The sequence below is a fragment of the Prionailurus bengalensis genome, chromosome A2, assembly GCF_016509475.1.
Source record: "Prionailurus bengalensis isolate Pbe53 chromosome A2, Fcat_Pben_1.1_paternal_pri, whole genome shotgun sequence".
Taxonomy (NCBI): Eukaryota; Metazoa; Chordata; class Mammalia; order Carnivora; family Felidae; genus Prionailurus; species Prionailurus bengalensis.
The window spans coordinates 50,488,222-50,502,249 of NC_057348.1; the positions used below are offsets into that span (position 1 = coordinate 50,488,222).

General features: G+C 36.0%; 1 protein-coding gene across 2 annotated transcripts in view; it reads right to left on the reverse strand.

Annotated features, from left to right (window-relative positions):
- RAD18 (RAD18 E3 ubiquitin protein ligase) overlaps positions 1 to 14,028 on the reverse strand; it is a 115,547-nt gene that overhangs the window by 49,054 nt on the left and 52,465 nt on the right. For both annotated transcript variants that reach the window (XM_043587998.1, XM_043587999.1), the window contains exons 9-10: positions 12,862 to 12,922; positions 2,878 to 3,015 (exon numbers count right to left, since the gene is read on the reverse strand). In XM_043587998.1, coding sequence (XP_043443933.1) covers positions 2,878 to 3,015; positions 12,862 to 12,922 — 199 coding nt within the window. The remainder of the gene's footprint in view (positions 1 to 2,877; positions 3,016 to 12,861; positions 12,923 to 14,028) is intronic.

The following is a 14,028-nucleotide window of genomic DNA, read 5'->3' on the forward strand; positions in this document are numbered from 1 at the left end:
GACACGGGCATTCATGCACAACAATCTACCAGCAGCAATCATCTCTGAATGCCACAGAGAGCAGTATTTACAGGCATATACACATAAAGTGCATAATCCTGAGTATAAGCAATTAATCATTTTCAAGATACATCCAACCAATAAGCAAAAATCTTCTCCATATCAGAAGATATTAAGCCAGATTTTTTCAGGAGCTAAACTGTTTTCTAAGAAAATCCTCTGACAACTGCACAAATTCAAGTTGTTCACAAAGAGCATGAGGTTTATACTCAGGCAGCAACCTACTAAATGATACCAGGAGAACTTAGGAAAAAAATAAAGAATGCAATAGCACATAAAAGAATAAAAGGCTTAGGGATAAATCTATCCAAGGAAGTGAAAAATTTTAATGCTGAAAACCACAAAACATTGTTGAAAGAAATTAAAGACATAAATAAATGAAAGACATCCTATGTTCACAAACTATAAGACAATATTATTAACATAACAGAAGTTACCAAAGCAATCTGTAATTTCAATTCAATCCCAATGTTACTTTTTGCAGAAGTAGAAAAACTCATCCTAAAATTTACATGGAATCTCCAGGGACCCAAATAGTCAAAACAATCTTGGAAAGGAAGAATATAGTTGGAGGACTCATACCTCCTGACTTTGAAATTTATAACGAAGCTACAGTAATTAAAATAGTATATAATACAGACATAAAAACAGACTTTTGGGCCAAAAGAATATAAGAGTGAGTATAAAAATAAACCTTCACATATATAGTCAATTGACTTTCAACAAGGATATCAAGAGCATTCAATGTGGAAAGGTTATTCTTTTTTTTTTAATTTTTTTTTTTAATGTTTTTATTTTTGAGAGAGAGGCAGACAGACAGAGTGTGAGCCAGGGAGGGGCATAGAGAGAGGGAGACAGAATCCCAAAGCAGGCTCCAGGCTCCAAGCTGTCAGCACAGAGCCCAATGCAGGGCTCAAACCCACAACACTAGATCATGACCTGAGCCGAAGTTGGACGCTCAACCAACTGAGCCACCCAGGCGCCCCAAAGGCTATTCTTAACAATTGGTGCTTTATCTACATGTAAAAGAATGAAATTGTACCCTTACCTTATACCATACACAAAAATTAACCTAATAGGGATCACAGACCTAAACATGAAGAGCTAAAACAACAAAACTCTTAGGTAAAAACAAACAGGAAAATCTTTCATGATTTTCCAAATGTTGAAATCTTCCATCTTTCCAAAATGTTTCCATGAATGATTTGGCAACAATTTCATGGATATAACACCAAAGGCACAGGCAACAAAAGAAAGAATGAATAAACCAGACTTTATTAAAATTTAGCACCGTTGTGCATCAAAGAAACTATGAAGAAAGCAAAGAGACAACTGAGAAAATGTTCATAAATATTTGCAAATCATATACATGAAAAAGGATTAATATCCAGAATATATAAAGAATTCCTAAAACAACAACAAAGAAACAAACCAATGGAAAAGTGAGCAAAGAACATGAACACACATTTCTCCAAAGAAGAAAAACACATAACCAATAAGCATGTAAAAAGATGCTCAACATCATTAGTCATTAGGAAAATGAAGATCAAAACCCATATCACTTCTTACCTACTATAATAGCTACAGTTAAAAAAAAAAAAGGGAAAATAACAGGTGCTGTTGGCAAGGATATACAGAAACTAGAATCCTTAAGCATTGCTTGTAAGAATGTAAAATGGTGCAGCCACTTGAAAACAGATTGGTGGTTTTTCAAAAGGTAAACATAGAATTACCATATAAACCAGCAAGTCCATTCTTAGGTTCATATCCAAAAGAATGGAAAGCAGAGACTTGAACAGATATTTCAACACTAATGTTCATAGCAGCATTATTCACAGTAGCCAAAAGGTGAAAATAACCCATTAGAGATGAACAGATAAACAAAATGTGGCATACACATAAAAAGCAATGAAATTTTGATAGAAGCTACAACATGAAGACCTTCAAAATATGCTTATTAGTGAAATAAGTTGACACAGAAGGCCTAATTATTAATGATTCCCGCTTACATGAGGTACATAGACTAAGCAAATTTCACAAAAAACTAGAACAGAGACTACCAGGGTCTGCCTGGAAAAGTGGAAGAGAGTTATTATTATTTTTAATGGGCACGGAGTTTATGTTGGATGATGAAAAAGTTTTAGGTACAGACAGTGGTTACCGTTATAAAACATTCTGAACATATTTAATAGTACTGAATTGTACATTTATGAACAGTTGAAATGATAAATATTGTGTTATGTATAATTTATCATAATAAAGAAAACAATAAGGAATTTTCTTGTGCACTACCCTCCATTATGACTCTGTTTTGTTCACTGGTCCAAATAAAGCCCTGGCAATAGAAATATAGTATTAATCTCAAATTTTAAAATGGATCAAAATTAAGGAATGTGCTATGTATAGGCACACCAAGTCTATAAGCTTCAGACTTTATAGCAGAACAGTCCATCCAAAATAAATAGCAGTGACCTTTAACAAAAATTATTCTAGAATGAAATTATTTGTAGGATATCTGAAGATATACAGCAATAAATCCTATAGTTAGAAAACATCCTCAGGCTGAAACAACTAAGAAACTTCTGATTTATCATTAAATGAAAGATTTCATAAACTTGTCTTCAGGACATTGTCTCAATCATTTTCCCTACAGTAATAAACTTAGTTAATTTAGACCAACTGTTATAGGTCTAAAAATATTTTTTCCCATTTCAGATACCTAATAAAAAGGTAAATTCCTATGATTTTATTTTCTTTTTATATTAAAAATGAATAGTGAAATTCAACATATTTCTGTTTTTAAGTAAAGTCTCTTACCCATGCATACAGGTAATAGCTTTTCTGTAGATTCATCTTCTTTTCTTATTACTTTTTTTGTTGACATTTCAACAGTCTTCTTGTATCCTTTTTTGGCCTGATCCACCAGAAGCCGAAATTCATTCTGATGTTTTTTACCTAAAATTCAAAAGATCTTCTTGGTAAAGCAAGGAGTAAGAAAATTTTATGTTTGTTATGCTGACACACGGAGTATCAAGAAGTGTTCAACCAGGGCGCCTGGGTGGCTAAGTTGGTTGAGCGACCAACTTCAGCTCAGGTCATGATCTCATGGTTTGTGAGTTTGAGCCCCCACGTCGGGCTCTGTGCTGATGGCTCAGAGCCTGAAGCCTGCTTCAGATTCTGTGTCTCCCTCTCTCTCTGCCCCTCCCCGACTCATGCTCTGTCTCTCTCTCAGAAATAAACATTAAAAAAAAAATTTTTTTTAAAAGTGTTCAACCTTGCTCAAGAACAAGATCCTTGAAAAGCACCTGCAATAAACTTAAAAGCTGGCAACCACAAAAATACAAAGGGCTGGGGGTCGTGGAAGCCTCTGCTCTTCTCCCTTCCTCAGATACAAACATGGAAACAGGATATTCCTAGTTTGCTACTGTAGGTTTTTCCCAAACCCCATACTCTGTAAGGCTTTTGATGCAGAAGATACCACTTTCTTAAATATATCCAAAAGACACCATTCTAACTCCCAAGAAACAAGAGTACTAACATGAAGAACATTAACTGAATATAAGAGCAGAAGCCTCGAGGAAAGCTGGGTTATAAAAACAAAGGAAATCCATTCTAATTCCCTCTTTCTCCTTTACATTTCTTGCCTGTTTCCCATCAGGATCCCTTAAGTCCACCACCCACCACCAATCACTTTACCTCAGGATATTTTAATTGCACCAATCTTAACAACACCTGCTACTTTCTAAGGCAGCTATGCTCACCAGGATACCACCAAGGCTGCACGTAACACCTGCTACTTTCATACCTCTGAAGACAATGTAAGCCTGATATCTAGGTAGCCATTATTAATGTACATTAATTTACTCAATAAGGAATAGCCAGGCATTGCTAGAGCAGAGGCTGTAGAACATCTATTTGTGATTCTGAACTATAGTTCAAACGGCTGAGGATGCATTTACTTATCTAACACCCTCAAACACATAAGTCATGGCTCAAAATGATGCCATAAATCCTACAAAAATGTATTTTAGAAAGAATCATACTGCAAATAGTTAAAGTTCTGAGACCATTTTCACACAGTAACCAACATTTTCCCTGTGGCACACACTAAGAATAATTGACTGTAGGAAAAAATTTGTGCTTTTCTTGAAAACTATGCATTTTCTAGAGCTATCCTTCCAGGATTCCAAGCATTTGCTGCCTTTGAGCTCTGTAAACTGTAGATAACTCATGGCAATGGAAAATTCTTGTCTACAGACATGCAAAATCCTGTCTGGTAAAGGTTCAATTGACTCCTCTCCCCACTGTGGAAGAGGCCAGTTTTGCCTCCATTTGCACACTGAATTCAATATTCCTGATCTATAAATGCGACTGTTCTTTGGACATCAGGGAGAGACCGCTCCTAATCCCAATATATTTATGTGTATGTACATGTAAAACTCCCAGTGAAACTAACATGTTGGGTTGTAAGGTATGTGGTAAATTTTACATTAAGAGACTGGGTAAAACTCCAGCAAAAGAAATAATGGCTGGCCATAAAGATTGCTGGGAAAAGTTAGCTCTTTAGAAACAGGTGAGATCCTATCTAGGAAATAAGCTAGGTGATTTCTTTCAGGTCCTATTTAACTCTATGCATTTCAGGATAATTATTCTGTACTTCCTTCAGCTCCCCAGAAGCAGTGGGCTAACACCACCACCATCACTATATAGTTTCTGTTAGGCAAGGGTAACACAGCACTGTGGGGTCTATGTAATCTAGTCAGACCTGGTCTAGGCTGTTTTCCCAGTAAGGCCATTGAGTATCTATGAATTCTGGGTGTAAGAATTACTTAAGAAACTTGCTCAAGTAATCTCATTAACAGTTAAGGAGGCTTAATGACTTTCTCTTCTGAAGTAATAAAATCCCAGGTTTAAAAAGAGATTTTCTTTGTTTAATCTTATTACCCTACAGCTAGGCTGGAAACCAAACAGTAAATGGCAGCCACTGCTTTGGCTTTGACCCAAGAGGAACAAAAACCCCTGCACAAAAGATGAACAGTGCCAAGAGATTATGACTAATAAAATTGCTCCCATTCATCTCTTCACCTCATTTTAGGAGCTGTGCCATCTGGCAAGAAGTTCTTTAAAGAGTTTAAAATCTCGGCTCGGCTAATTAGATGCCCTGAATTTACCTCTTAAAAATATTAACTGGCTGACATAATTGTGGGAGCTCATGAATGCACTTTACATTCAACCATTTCATATCCTTCAAGATTTTTAATACTTGAATAATATCACCCTTTCCGACTCTCCAAGTTGAAATATCATAATCTTTTCTAGTGCCATGTCAAGCCATTCATTCATTCCTTCCTTCACCACCCCTTAACTACTTTTCTAGACCAGCTTTTATAGCCAGAGAGTCCCCAGACCTGCCCATGAACTGAGAGGTACACAAGACCAAACCCAGGCTCTCTCAAGAACTGGACAGACTCACCCCCTACAGCAAACACACTGAAATACTCACTCATCTACTTGAAGTCACAGAACAAGTTTGGAGTCAGTGTCTCTCAAAGTAAAATCGAATACATTTTTTTTCACCAACCTCCTAGGACACCCAAGCAGCTAAACCTGGATGGAAAAGAGAGTAACAGTAATGGCTAATGCTCACTAAGGGCTTGTTCATTTAGCCCTGAACTGACCAGTCTCACTTTAAATTCATGATGTAAACCTAAAATGGGCACTCAACACCGCTGTACAACTTTTCTACCTTTCTCTAGCAAACTCTGCTTTACTATTCTCCAAAATGACCACTTCAAGCTTTTGCATACGTGCAACACCCCCCTACTCAGCTGGCCTCACACTACTTTGAGAACACAGAAACATTCTAACAGAAACCTTATCATCTTCCAACTACCATTAATTCATCTGTGCACATACGCTCTATCTTCCTTGAATTTAACGAAAAATGACTGTCCTTGCAACAATTAAAGGCCAACCTCTAACGTATGCTCTGGATTCCATCACTAAGGCCTTCTCAAAGATATAGCACCTCTAACTATCCTCTCCCTTTCTTACATCATCAATTTCCCCCTCTATGCATCTTTCCCACTGGCATACAAATATGCCTAGGACTGTTCTGCAGAAAGTGAGAATGTGGGTTATGAAAACAACTAGGTAACCAGAATTTTTCCTTAATGAAATAAAGAGTGTAAAGTGCCAGAATACATTAAAAATGGAAAGAGTAAGCAACCGAGATGTCCTCCAATGGCAGAATGGATGAACTATAGTACATCTAGACAATGGAATATAATTCAGCACTAAAACAAAAAGCACTATCAAGCCATGAAAAGACATGGAGGAACTTTAAATGCACATTGCCAAATGACGGAAGACAATCTGAAAAGACTACATGCTATAGGATGCCAACTATATGACATTCTGGAAAAGGCAAAACTATGGAGACAAAAATAAGATCAGTGGTTGCCGGGGGTTTTGTAGCAGGTGGGGTATGAACTGACAAGACACAAAGGACTCCTAGGGCAGCAAAAATACTCTGTAGGCTATCACAGTGATGCATGTCATTATATCGCTGTCCAGATCCATGGAATGCATGGTTCACACCAAGAGTGAACCCTAAAGTAAAGCATGGACTTTGGATGACTATGATGTCAGTGTAGGTTCGTTAATGATAACACCAGAGATGGGGTGTTGATAATGGGAGAGATCATGCATGCATGGGGGCAGGAGATATATGGGAAGTCTGTCACATTTCCCTGCTGTAAAAACATAAAGTCTTACTTAAAGAGAGAAAGAGAGAGAGAGAGAGAGAGAGAGAGAGAGAGAGAGAGAGAGAGAGAGAGGGAGGGAGGGAGATGCAGTACAGGTGGCTTGGATAAGCATAACCAACTGGCTTTGGAACTCAATTATCTCACTACTTATATTCTTTCAAAGTCAATACAATTTTGAGAGCAAAATGATGGAAAACAATTTTTTCTAATGTTGGAGACATGTAAGGTTGGTGTGGGGGAATGTGAACATCACTTGAGAACATCTGAATATAACCTTAAATAAGGGTAAATATTGGTTTGTAAAACTTTTACTTCAGTAATGTATGTGTATATCGTTAGTAATGATATAAAATATGATTCTCACTGTGGGTTATAGTCAGAAAAGATCTGAAAGCCACTAGGTTAAGTATTTCCCAACTTGAAAAACAAACAAAACCATCTTTTGACCAACACCCACCTCCAGCTACGTCCTCATTTTTCTCTCCCTGACAGAGTAAAATCTCCCCCAAGAGCTGTCCACCTTAGTCTCACTTCCTCACCTCCAGTTTCATCTCGTGGACACCCAGAGTGTCTGACACCTCTCCTCTTAAGAAACTGTTCTTGTAGAAATTAGTTTGCTGCCTCTAAGCTGTGAAATGCACTGATGCTTTCCATCTTTTACTCTACCGTTCACAGTAGCATCTGACACAATTCATCTTATTTCCTTTCTTGAAACACTTTGCTTTCCTAGATTTTCTGATACCACATTTCCAAGTTTTCCTCCTATCTCATGGCCCCTCCTTCATCAACCCATCATGGACACTCTTAAAACAGCAGAATTCCAAGTGCACTGGCTGACTGCTAAAGATCTCTGAGCCTCTTTCAGAGGGCAAATAAGGTAAAACCTATTTTACGTGCCTTCTTTGTTATGTTGACATAGGCACTGAGTGCAATAGAAATGGTGGATAAAACTGCTGGTGTCCTAGCATGAACCAAAGAAGTGACCCCGAACTTAGTAATCACTATATGCTACATGGTCATGCAGACACCAATTTAAAAAAAAAGAAAAAAGAAAAAGTCGCTTTACGAATGTCCTTGACGTTGGGGCGCCTGGGTGGCGCAGTCGGTTAAGCATCCGACTTCAGCTCCGGTCACGATCTCGCGGTCCGTGAGTTCAAGCCCCGCGTCAGGCTCTGGGCTGATGGCTCAGAGCCTGGAGCCTGTTTCCGATTCTGTGTCTCCCCTTCTCTCTGCCCCTCCCCCATTCATGCTCTGTCTCTCTCTGTCCCAAAAATAAATAAACGTTAAAAAAAAAATTAAAAAAAAAAAAAAGAATGTCCTTGACGAACCGGTAAGAAAAGTATGTATTTTATTTTGACCCTGGAGTACATATCTTTTTTAATAACCTCAGTGGTAAAATGAGAACTACAAATACAGCACCTGTGCTCTACACCCAACGTGTAATGGAAATACCACAGCCTGCAGAAGCACCTGTGTACTTATTTCAGGTGGGAGCTAAATTAGCTACTTTTTAAACAAATAGCATTTTTACTTGAAAGAACAGTAGAAAAACTGTGATTATTTACACTTGGATAATATATTTTTCTCAAAAGTGAATGAGGGAGGTTTTCACTTCAAGAAAAACAAGTGACAGCATCTGCTGACAAAGATAAAAGGATAGCTTTCAAGTGAAAATCAGAACTCTGGATAACTTGTATCCGACATTACGAGCTGACGGTTTCCCAATACTTAACTTTCCTGAGAAGACTGGGGCTGAAATTAAAGAATGCTGTTCTTTTATATTATATAATACAAATGAAAAAATGCAAACATTTGCAACTCGATGAACCAATATTTTCCAAATAACCAACAAATGATGTTACAAAACCATTCACAGGTAGAAAGGCCTTTCAAAGCACGTGACAGACCAGTGGATTTTTATGGGGTAGAGTACAAAAACTTCATTAATATGATTTCAAATTCCATTGTAACTAACCGTTCTGAAATAACACTTGCCAACAATACCCATGATTATCTAAAAAAAAAAAAAAAAAAAATCTACTGGAACACTTCTCTCTTTTCAATTGCCTACCTGTGTCAGGGTGGATATTTTTCATATGCTTCAACCAAAGCAACACATAGCAACAGTTTAAATGCAGAAGCTGATATGAAAGTCAAGATGTTCTCTATTAAGCAAGACATCAAAGAGATTTGCAAAAATAAAAAAGAATGCCACTTTTGTCTCTAAATTTTTAAAATCAGACTTCCTGGGGTGCCTGGGTGGCTCAGTCAGGTGAGCATCCGACTTCAGCTCAGGTCATGATCTTACAGTTTGTGGGTTCAAGCCCCGCATCAGGCTCTGTGCTGACAGCTTGCTCAGAGCCTGCAGCCTGCTTCAGATTCTGTGTCTCCTCTCTCTTGGCCCCTCCCCGGCTCATGCCCTGTCTCTGTCTCTCAAAAACAAATAAATGTTAAAAAAAATTTTTTTAAATATATATATATATTAATTAATTAATTAAATAAAAAATAAAATCAGACTTCCCGAGAAATAATTTACACACAATAAAATTCGTGAATTTGAAATGAACAATTTAATTTGATGCAAAAAAACCTGTAGTCGCGTAACTACCAATGCACTCATGAAATAGAAGACTTAAATCACCCAAAAGAGTTCCTTCCTGATCCCCTTTTCCCCCACCCACAGGAGCTGGCAGTACCAATATGCTTTCTGTTACTAATTTTTGCCTTTCTAGAACTTTATATAAATGTTCATTCAAGATGCTACCCTTTTAGTTTCGCTTTTGTTGTAGCACAATGTTGTTGACATTCCCCCCATGTGGCTTCGTGTGTCAAGGGTTAATTCTTTTTTATTGTTAAGTACTGTTCCATTGTATATGGATATATCATATTGTGTTTATGGATATTTACGTTGTTTTCAGTTTAGGATAATATGAATATGCTGCTATAGCATTTGTCCATAATACTCTTGAAATTGTTTAATACAATTCATGGATTTTGTGTTTTGGAAATTATATCTCAATAAATCTGACTTCCTATCTCTGTGTGGATATATGCTTTCATTTCTCTTGGATAAATAGTTAGGAGTAGAATGACTGGGCTGTATGGAGGTATATAACCTTAAAACAAACTGCTAAATTGTTTACCTAAGTGGTTGTATCATTTTGCTTTCTCACCAGCAATGCGTAAGATTTCCATTTGCTCCACATCCTGGCCAGGAATTTGGTATAATCCTTTTTTTTTTTTTTTTCCCCCTGCCATTAAAATAAGTATATAGTCTTATTTCATTTAAAATTATATCTTCCTGGGGTGCTTAGGTGGCTCAGTCAGTTAAGCATCTGACTTTGGCTCAGGTCATGATCTCACAGTTTGTGGGTTTGAGCCCCACATAGGACTCTGTGCTGACAGCTGGGAGCCTGTGGCCTGCTTTGGATTCTGTGTCTCCCTCACTCTCTGCCCCTTCCCACTCACATTCTGTATCTCTCTCTCTCAAAAATAAATGTTAAAAAAATTTTTTTTAATTATACTTTCCTAAATATTAATGACTAATAAGATTAACCTATATTTTCATGTGGTTACTTGACACTTAAATATTTATTTCGCTGAAGAATGTTTCAGTCTTTTACCCTTTAAAATATATATATATATATATATATATGGCATATGCCTTATTATTGAATTTCAAGAGTTCTTTACATATTGTAGATACTAGTATTTTGTCAAATATAAATTTTACAGTATTTTCTCACAATCTGTGGCTTGAGTTTTCATTTTCATATTTGCCTTTTAAAGAGTAAGCACTAAATTCTACTGAAATATAACTTATCATATTTCCTTTTAGCTTTCTCTTTCACAATTCATACTATTTGTGAAAGATGATAATGTCAACTGTGACTATAAAGTTTTATTTATTTCATTCAAATCTGTATACTATTTACTCTTATTCCTTCACACTGTTGATGACCTACAGTACAATAAAAAATGTGAGAAAGAATGTATCTACCTTGCTCCCAATCAGAAGAAAAGTATTTAATATTTCATCATTAAATATGATGTTAGTTGTCGGTTTCTTATAGATATTCTTTACCAGATTGAAGAAATTCTATTTTGGTAAGAGTTTTTATATTAATGGGTGTTCAATTTCGTCAAACACTTATTCTGCATCTATTTTGAGAACCATATAGTGTTTTTTTAGTCACTTAATACAGTGAATTACAATGATTAATTTTCTAAAATTAAACCAATCTTGCACTGTTAGGATAAATCCCACTTGGTTATGATGTATTATCTTGTATATGTATTGCCAGATGTAATTTACTAAAATTTTGTTAAGGATTTTTGCATCCATGTTCAATGAGGAATATCGGTCAGAACTTTTTTTTTAATGTTTATTTATTTTTGAGAGAGAAAGAGACAGAGACAGAGCATGAACGGGGAAGGAGCAGAGAGAGAGAAGGAGGCACAGCATCTGAAGCAGGCTCCAGGCTCTGAGCCGTCAGCACAGAGTCCGACAGGGGGCTCGGATTCACGGACCATGAGATCATGACCTGAGCCGAAGTTGGACACTTAACTGACTGAGCCACCAAGGTGCCCCATGAACTTTTATTATACCATCTTTGGTTTTTAGTTTCATGGAAACTTCAGCCTCATAAAATGAGGTAAGAAGTATTCCTTCCATTTCAATTTTCTAGCAGAATATGTCTAAAACTGATTATTATTTCCTTCCTTATATATTTCATAGAATTCACCAGTGAACCCACTTGGACCTGGGATTTCTTCAGGAATTGCAAATTCAATTTATCTATTATTTCTTCTTAAATAAAGTTTAGTAATTTGTGTCTTTCAAGGGAGTTGTCCATTTCATGTATTTTTTAAAAAATAGATACAGAGATTTATTTTAGGGCTAAATGCATTAACTTAACATGACATGCCTAGTAAAGATACAAATTTCTATTGTATGTAAACTTTTTTTTAGATATTAAATAGGGAGCAATAGTTATATCTTTTCTGGCATAATTGTTAGATATTATCTTTTTAATGGTTTAAATTACTTTCTCTCCAAGCAAATTTGCTGGTTTCCTTATTTTTACAGGCCTTATTTTTAGCAATTCAGTGGTCACTTGATATTCTCTATCCTCTGCCTCAAGAAAAATCATGTTGGCTTCCCAAATATTAGGGAAGCTCCTATCACACTTATCTAACAACAGAAAAACACTGACTTTTGTTGTTCAGTCTAAGGTCCATGAATATTCTAGGCTCCTTTTCCTACTCTGGTAAGGCACAGGCCATCACACCTGTATCTAATGCCTGTGTACTGCGTCTCTCCTCCCAAACAGATCACTCCTGTACCTATACATTCAAAGCTTAAGAAGGAAGGGGGAAAAAAAAAAAAAAGAAAAAGAAAAAGAAAAAATCCTCTTAGCACAACTAAAACACATCATGTGTGGAATATCATTCCATATTTATTAACTACCTTTTGCCAGGTACTTAAATTTAAATTTAAACTAAAAAACAACCAACCAAAAATAACAGCTACCAAACTGACAAAACGTGAATGTGCTAGCCCTGGAAAAGATACATACAAAAGCCTAATAAGGAAAAGGAAGTAAGCTGGAAGTTGGTAACAACTGATAAAGTGAAAACTATTTTTGGCACAAATTTGCAAGTTACAGAAGTGCTGAAATTCTTCACAAAAGTGTTGCAGTGAGTGGCCTGAGGACAGGATGGAAAGTCAGGAATGTTTCCATTTTAACTCCATTTTATTTTCACAGAGATGTTTTGAGAGCAGCTAATTAATATTCACAAAGTACTTAGTGATAAGCTCAAAGAAGAATGTTAGAAATCAAAAAGCAGGCACATAGAGTTACAAGAAAGGTCACGGAGTAAACAACTAAAATTCAGTTAAGTGATATAGAAGAAAAGTTTACATCAAACATTACTGTAAAAACTTATTTTAAAAAGTTACTTAAGAAAAATGACTTAATATTAACCTGAAACCCAACTTCTCTATAAATAAAGAAAATGCCACACAACTTACGATATTTACTGTGAATTTCATCTATTTCCTTTTCTGTTTGGTCCTTTGTAAAAACCATTATCTAAAATAATCCAAAAGATCTTAATTAAAAATTCAAAAAGTGACAAAAACTGCAGTACTACAAACTTTAAAATAGGGGAAAATAATCTCTTATCTCTGTTTCATATAAACCTAGGAAAAATAACTCCTGTGTACCTCCTTTGAATATCATAATTAGTATACCTTTACTCATTACTGTTTTCTCATCTGTAGAAAATGCAACACTAATATTCATATTAACACTAACATGAAGAATTAATAAAATGATCAATTAAATTTCCCACTTTTGGTATTTAATTTTTCACCTTCATTAATACAACAGTAACACGTGAAACTACAAGACTAAAGAAGTATTTAGCAGATCATTAATAAGGCAGATTTTCTTGTTTGACTTCTCCCTTTTCCAACCTAACCTCTCCAAGTCTACTGGAAAGGTAATAAATAAAGAAAATATAACACTCAATATGTTAAATTTCTACTTCCACTTTTGAAAATCTTAGTCTTAAGAGATCAGAAATCTACTTACATGACTCATTACAGTTTCCATCTTACAGTTAGCACATAGGTAATAATAAAATCAATGAAAATCTCATTTTTTTTCTACTATCTGATTATAAACTTACTTCCCTAAGGTCGGTGCTTTCCTTACAAACACATTACCGATGGTCTAGGAAAAAAGTCTACTTGGGAGAGCCCATAACACTTCCTCCACTGTCATAGGACACAATGACTATTTTCTTCTTTGGTATCCTTTCCTCAAGTTTTGGACCATCAAGCTAGAGGAAGGCAATAGTGAAGAATTTTAGGTGTCTGATTCCCTCAACAAGCTTAATAGATACTCAGTCCTCATTAAGTCTTATAATTACTTAATTTCTCCATCAGCATAATCACAGAATTACAGAATGCCAAGCTGAAGGGGGATATCTTAGAGATCATATAGTTTAACCCCCGAGTTTTACAGACAAAGATCCTAAGGGCCACAGATGTTAAAGAGCTTATCAAATGCAACCAGCAGAGAAAGGACTGATATCAAGGCCACCAGATGTACAGGCATATGCTTTTTCCACAGGACTATAATTCATTAATAAACTCCACTTTGGATTGTACTTAGCCCTAGAAGACTGCTAA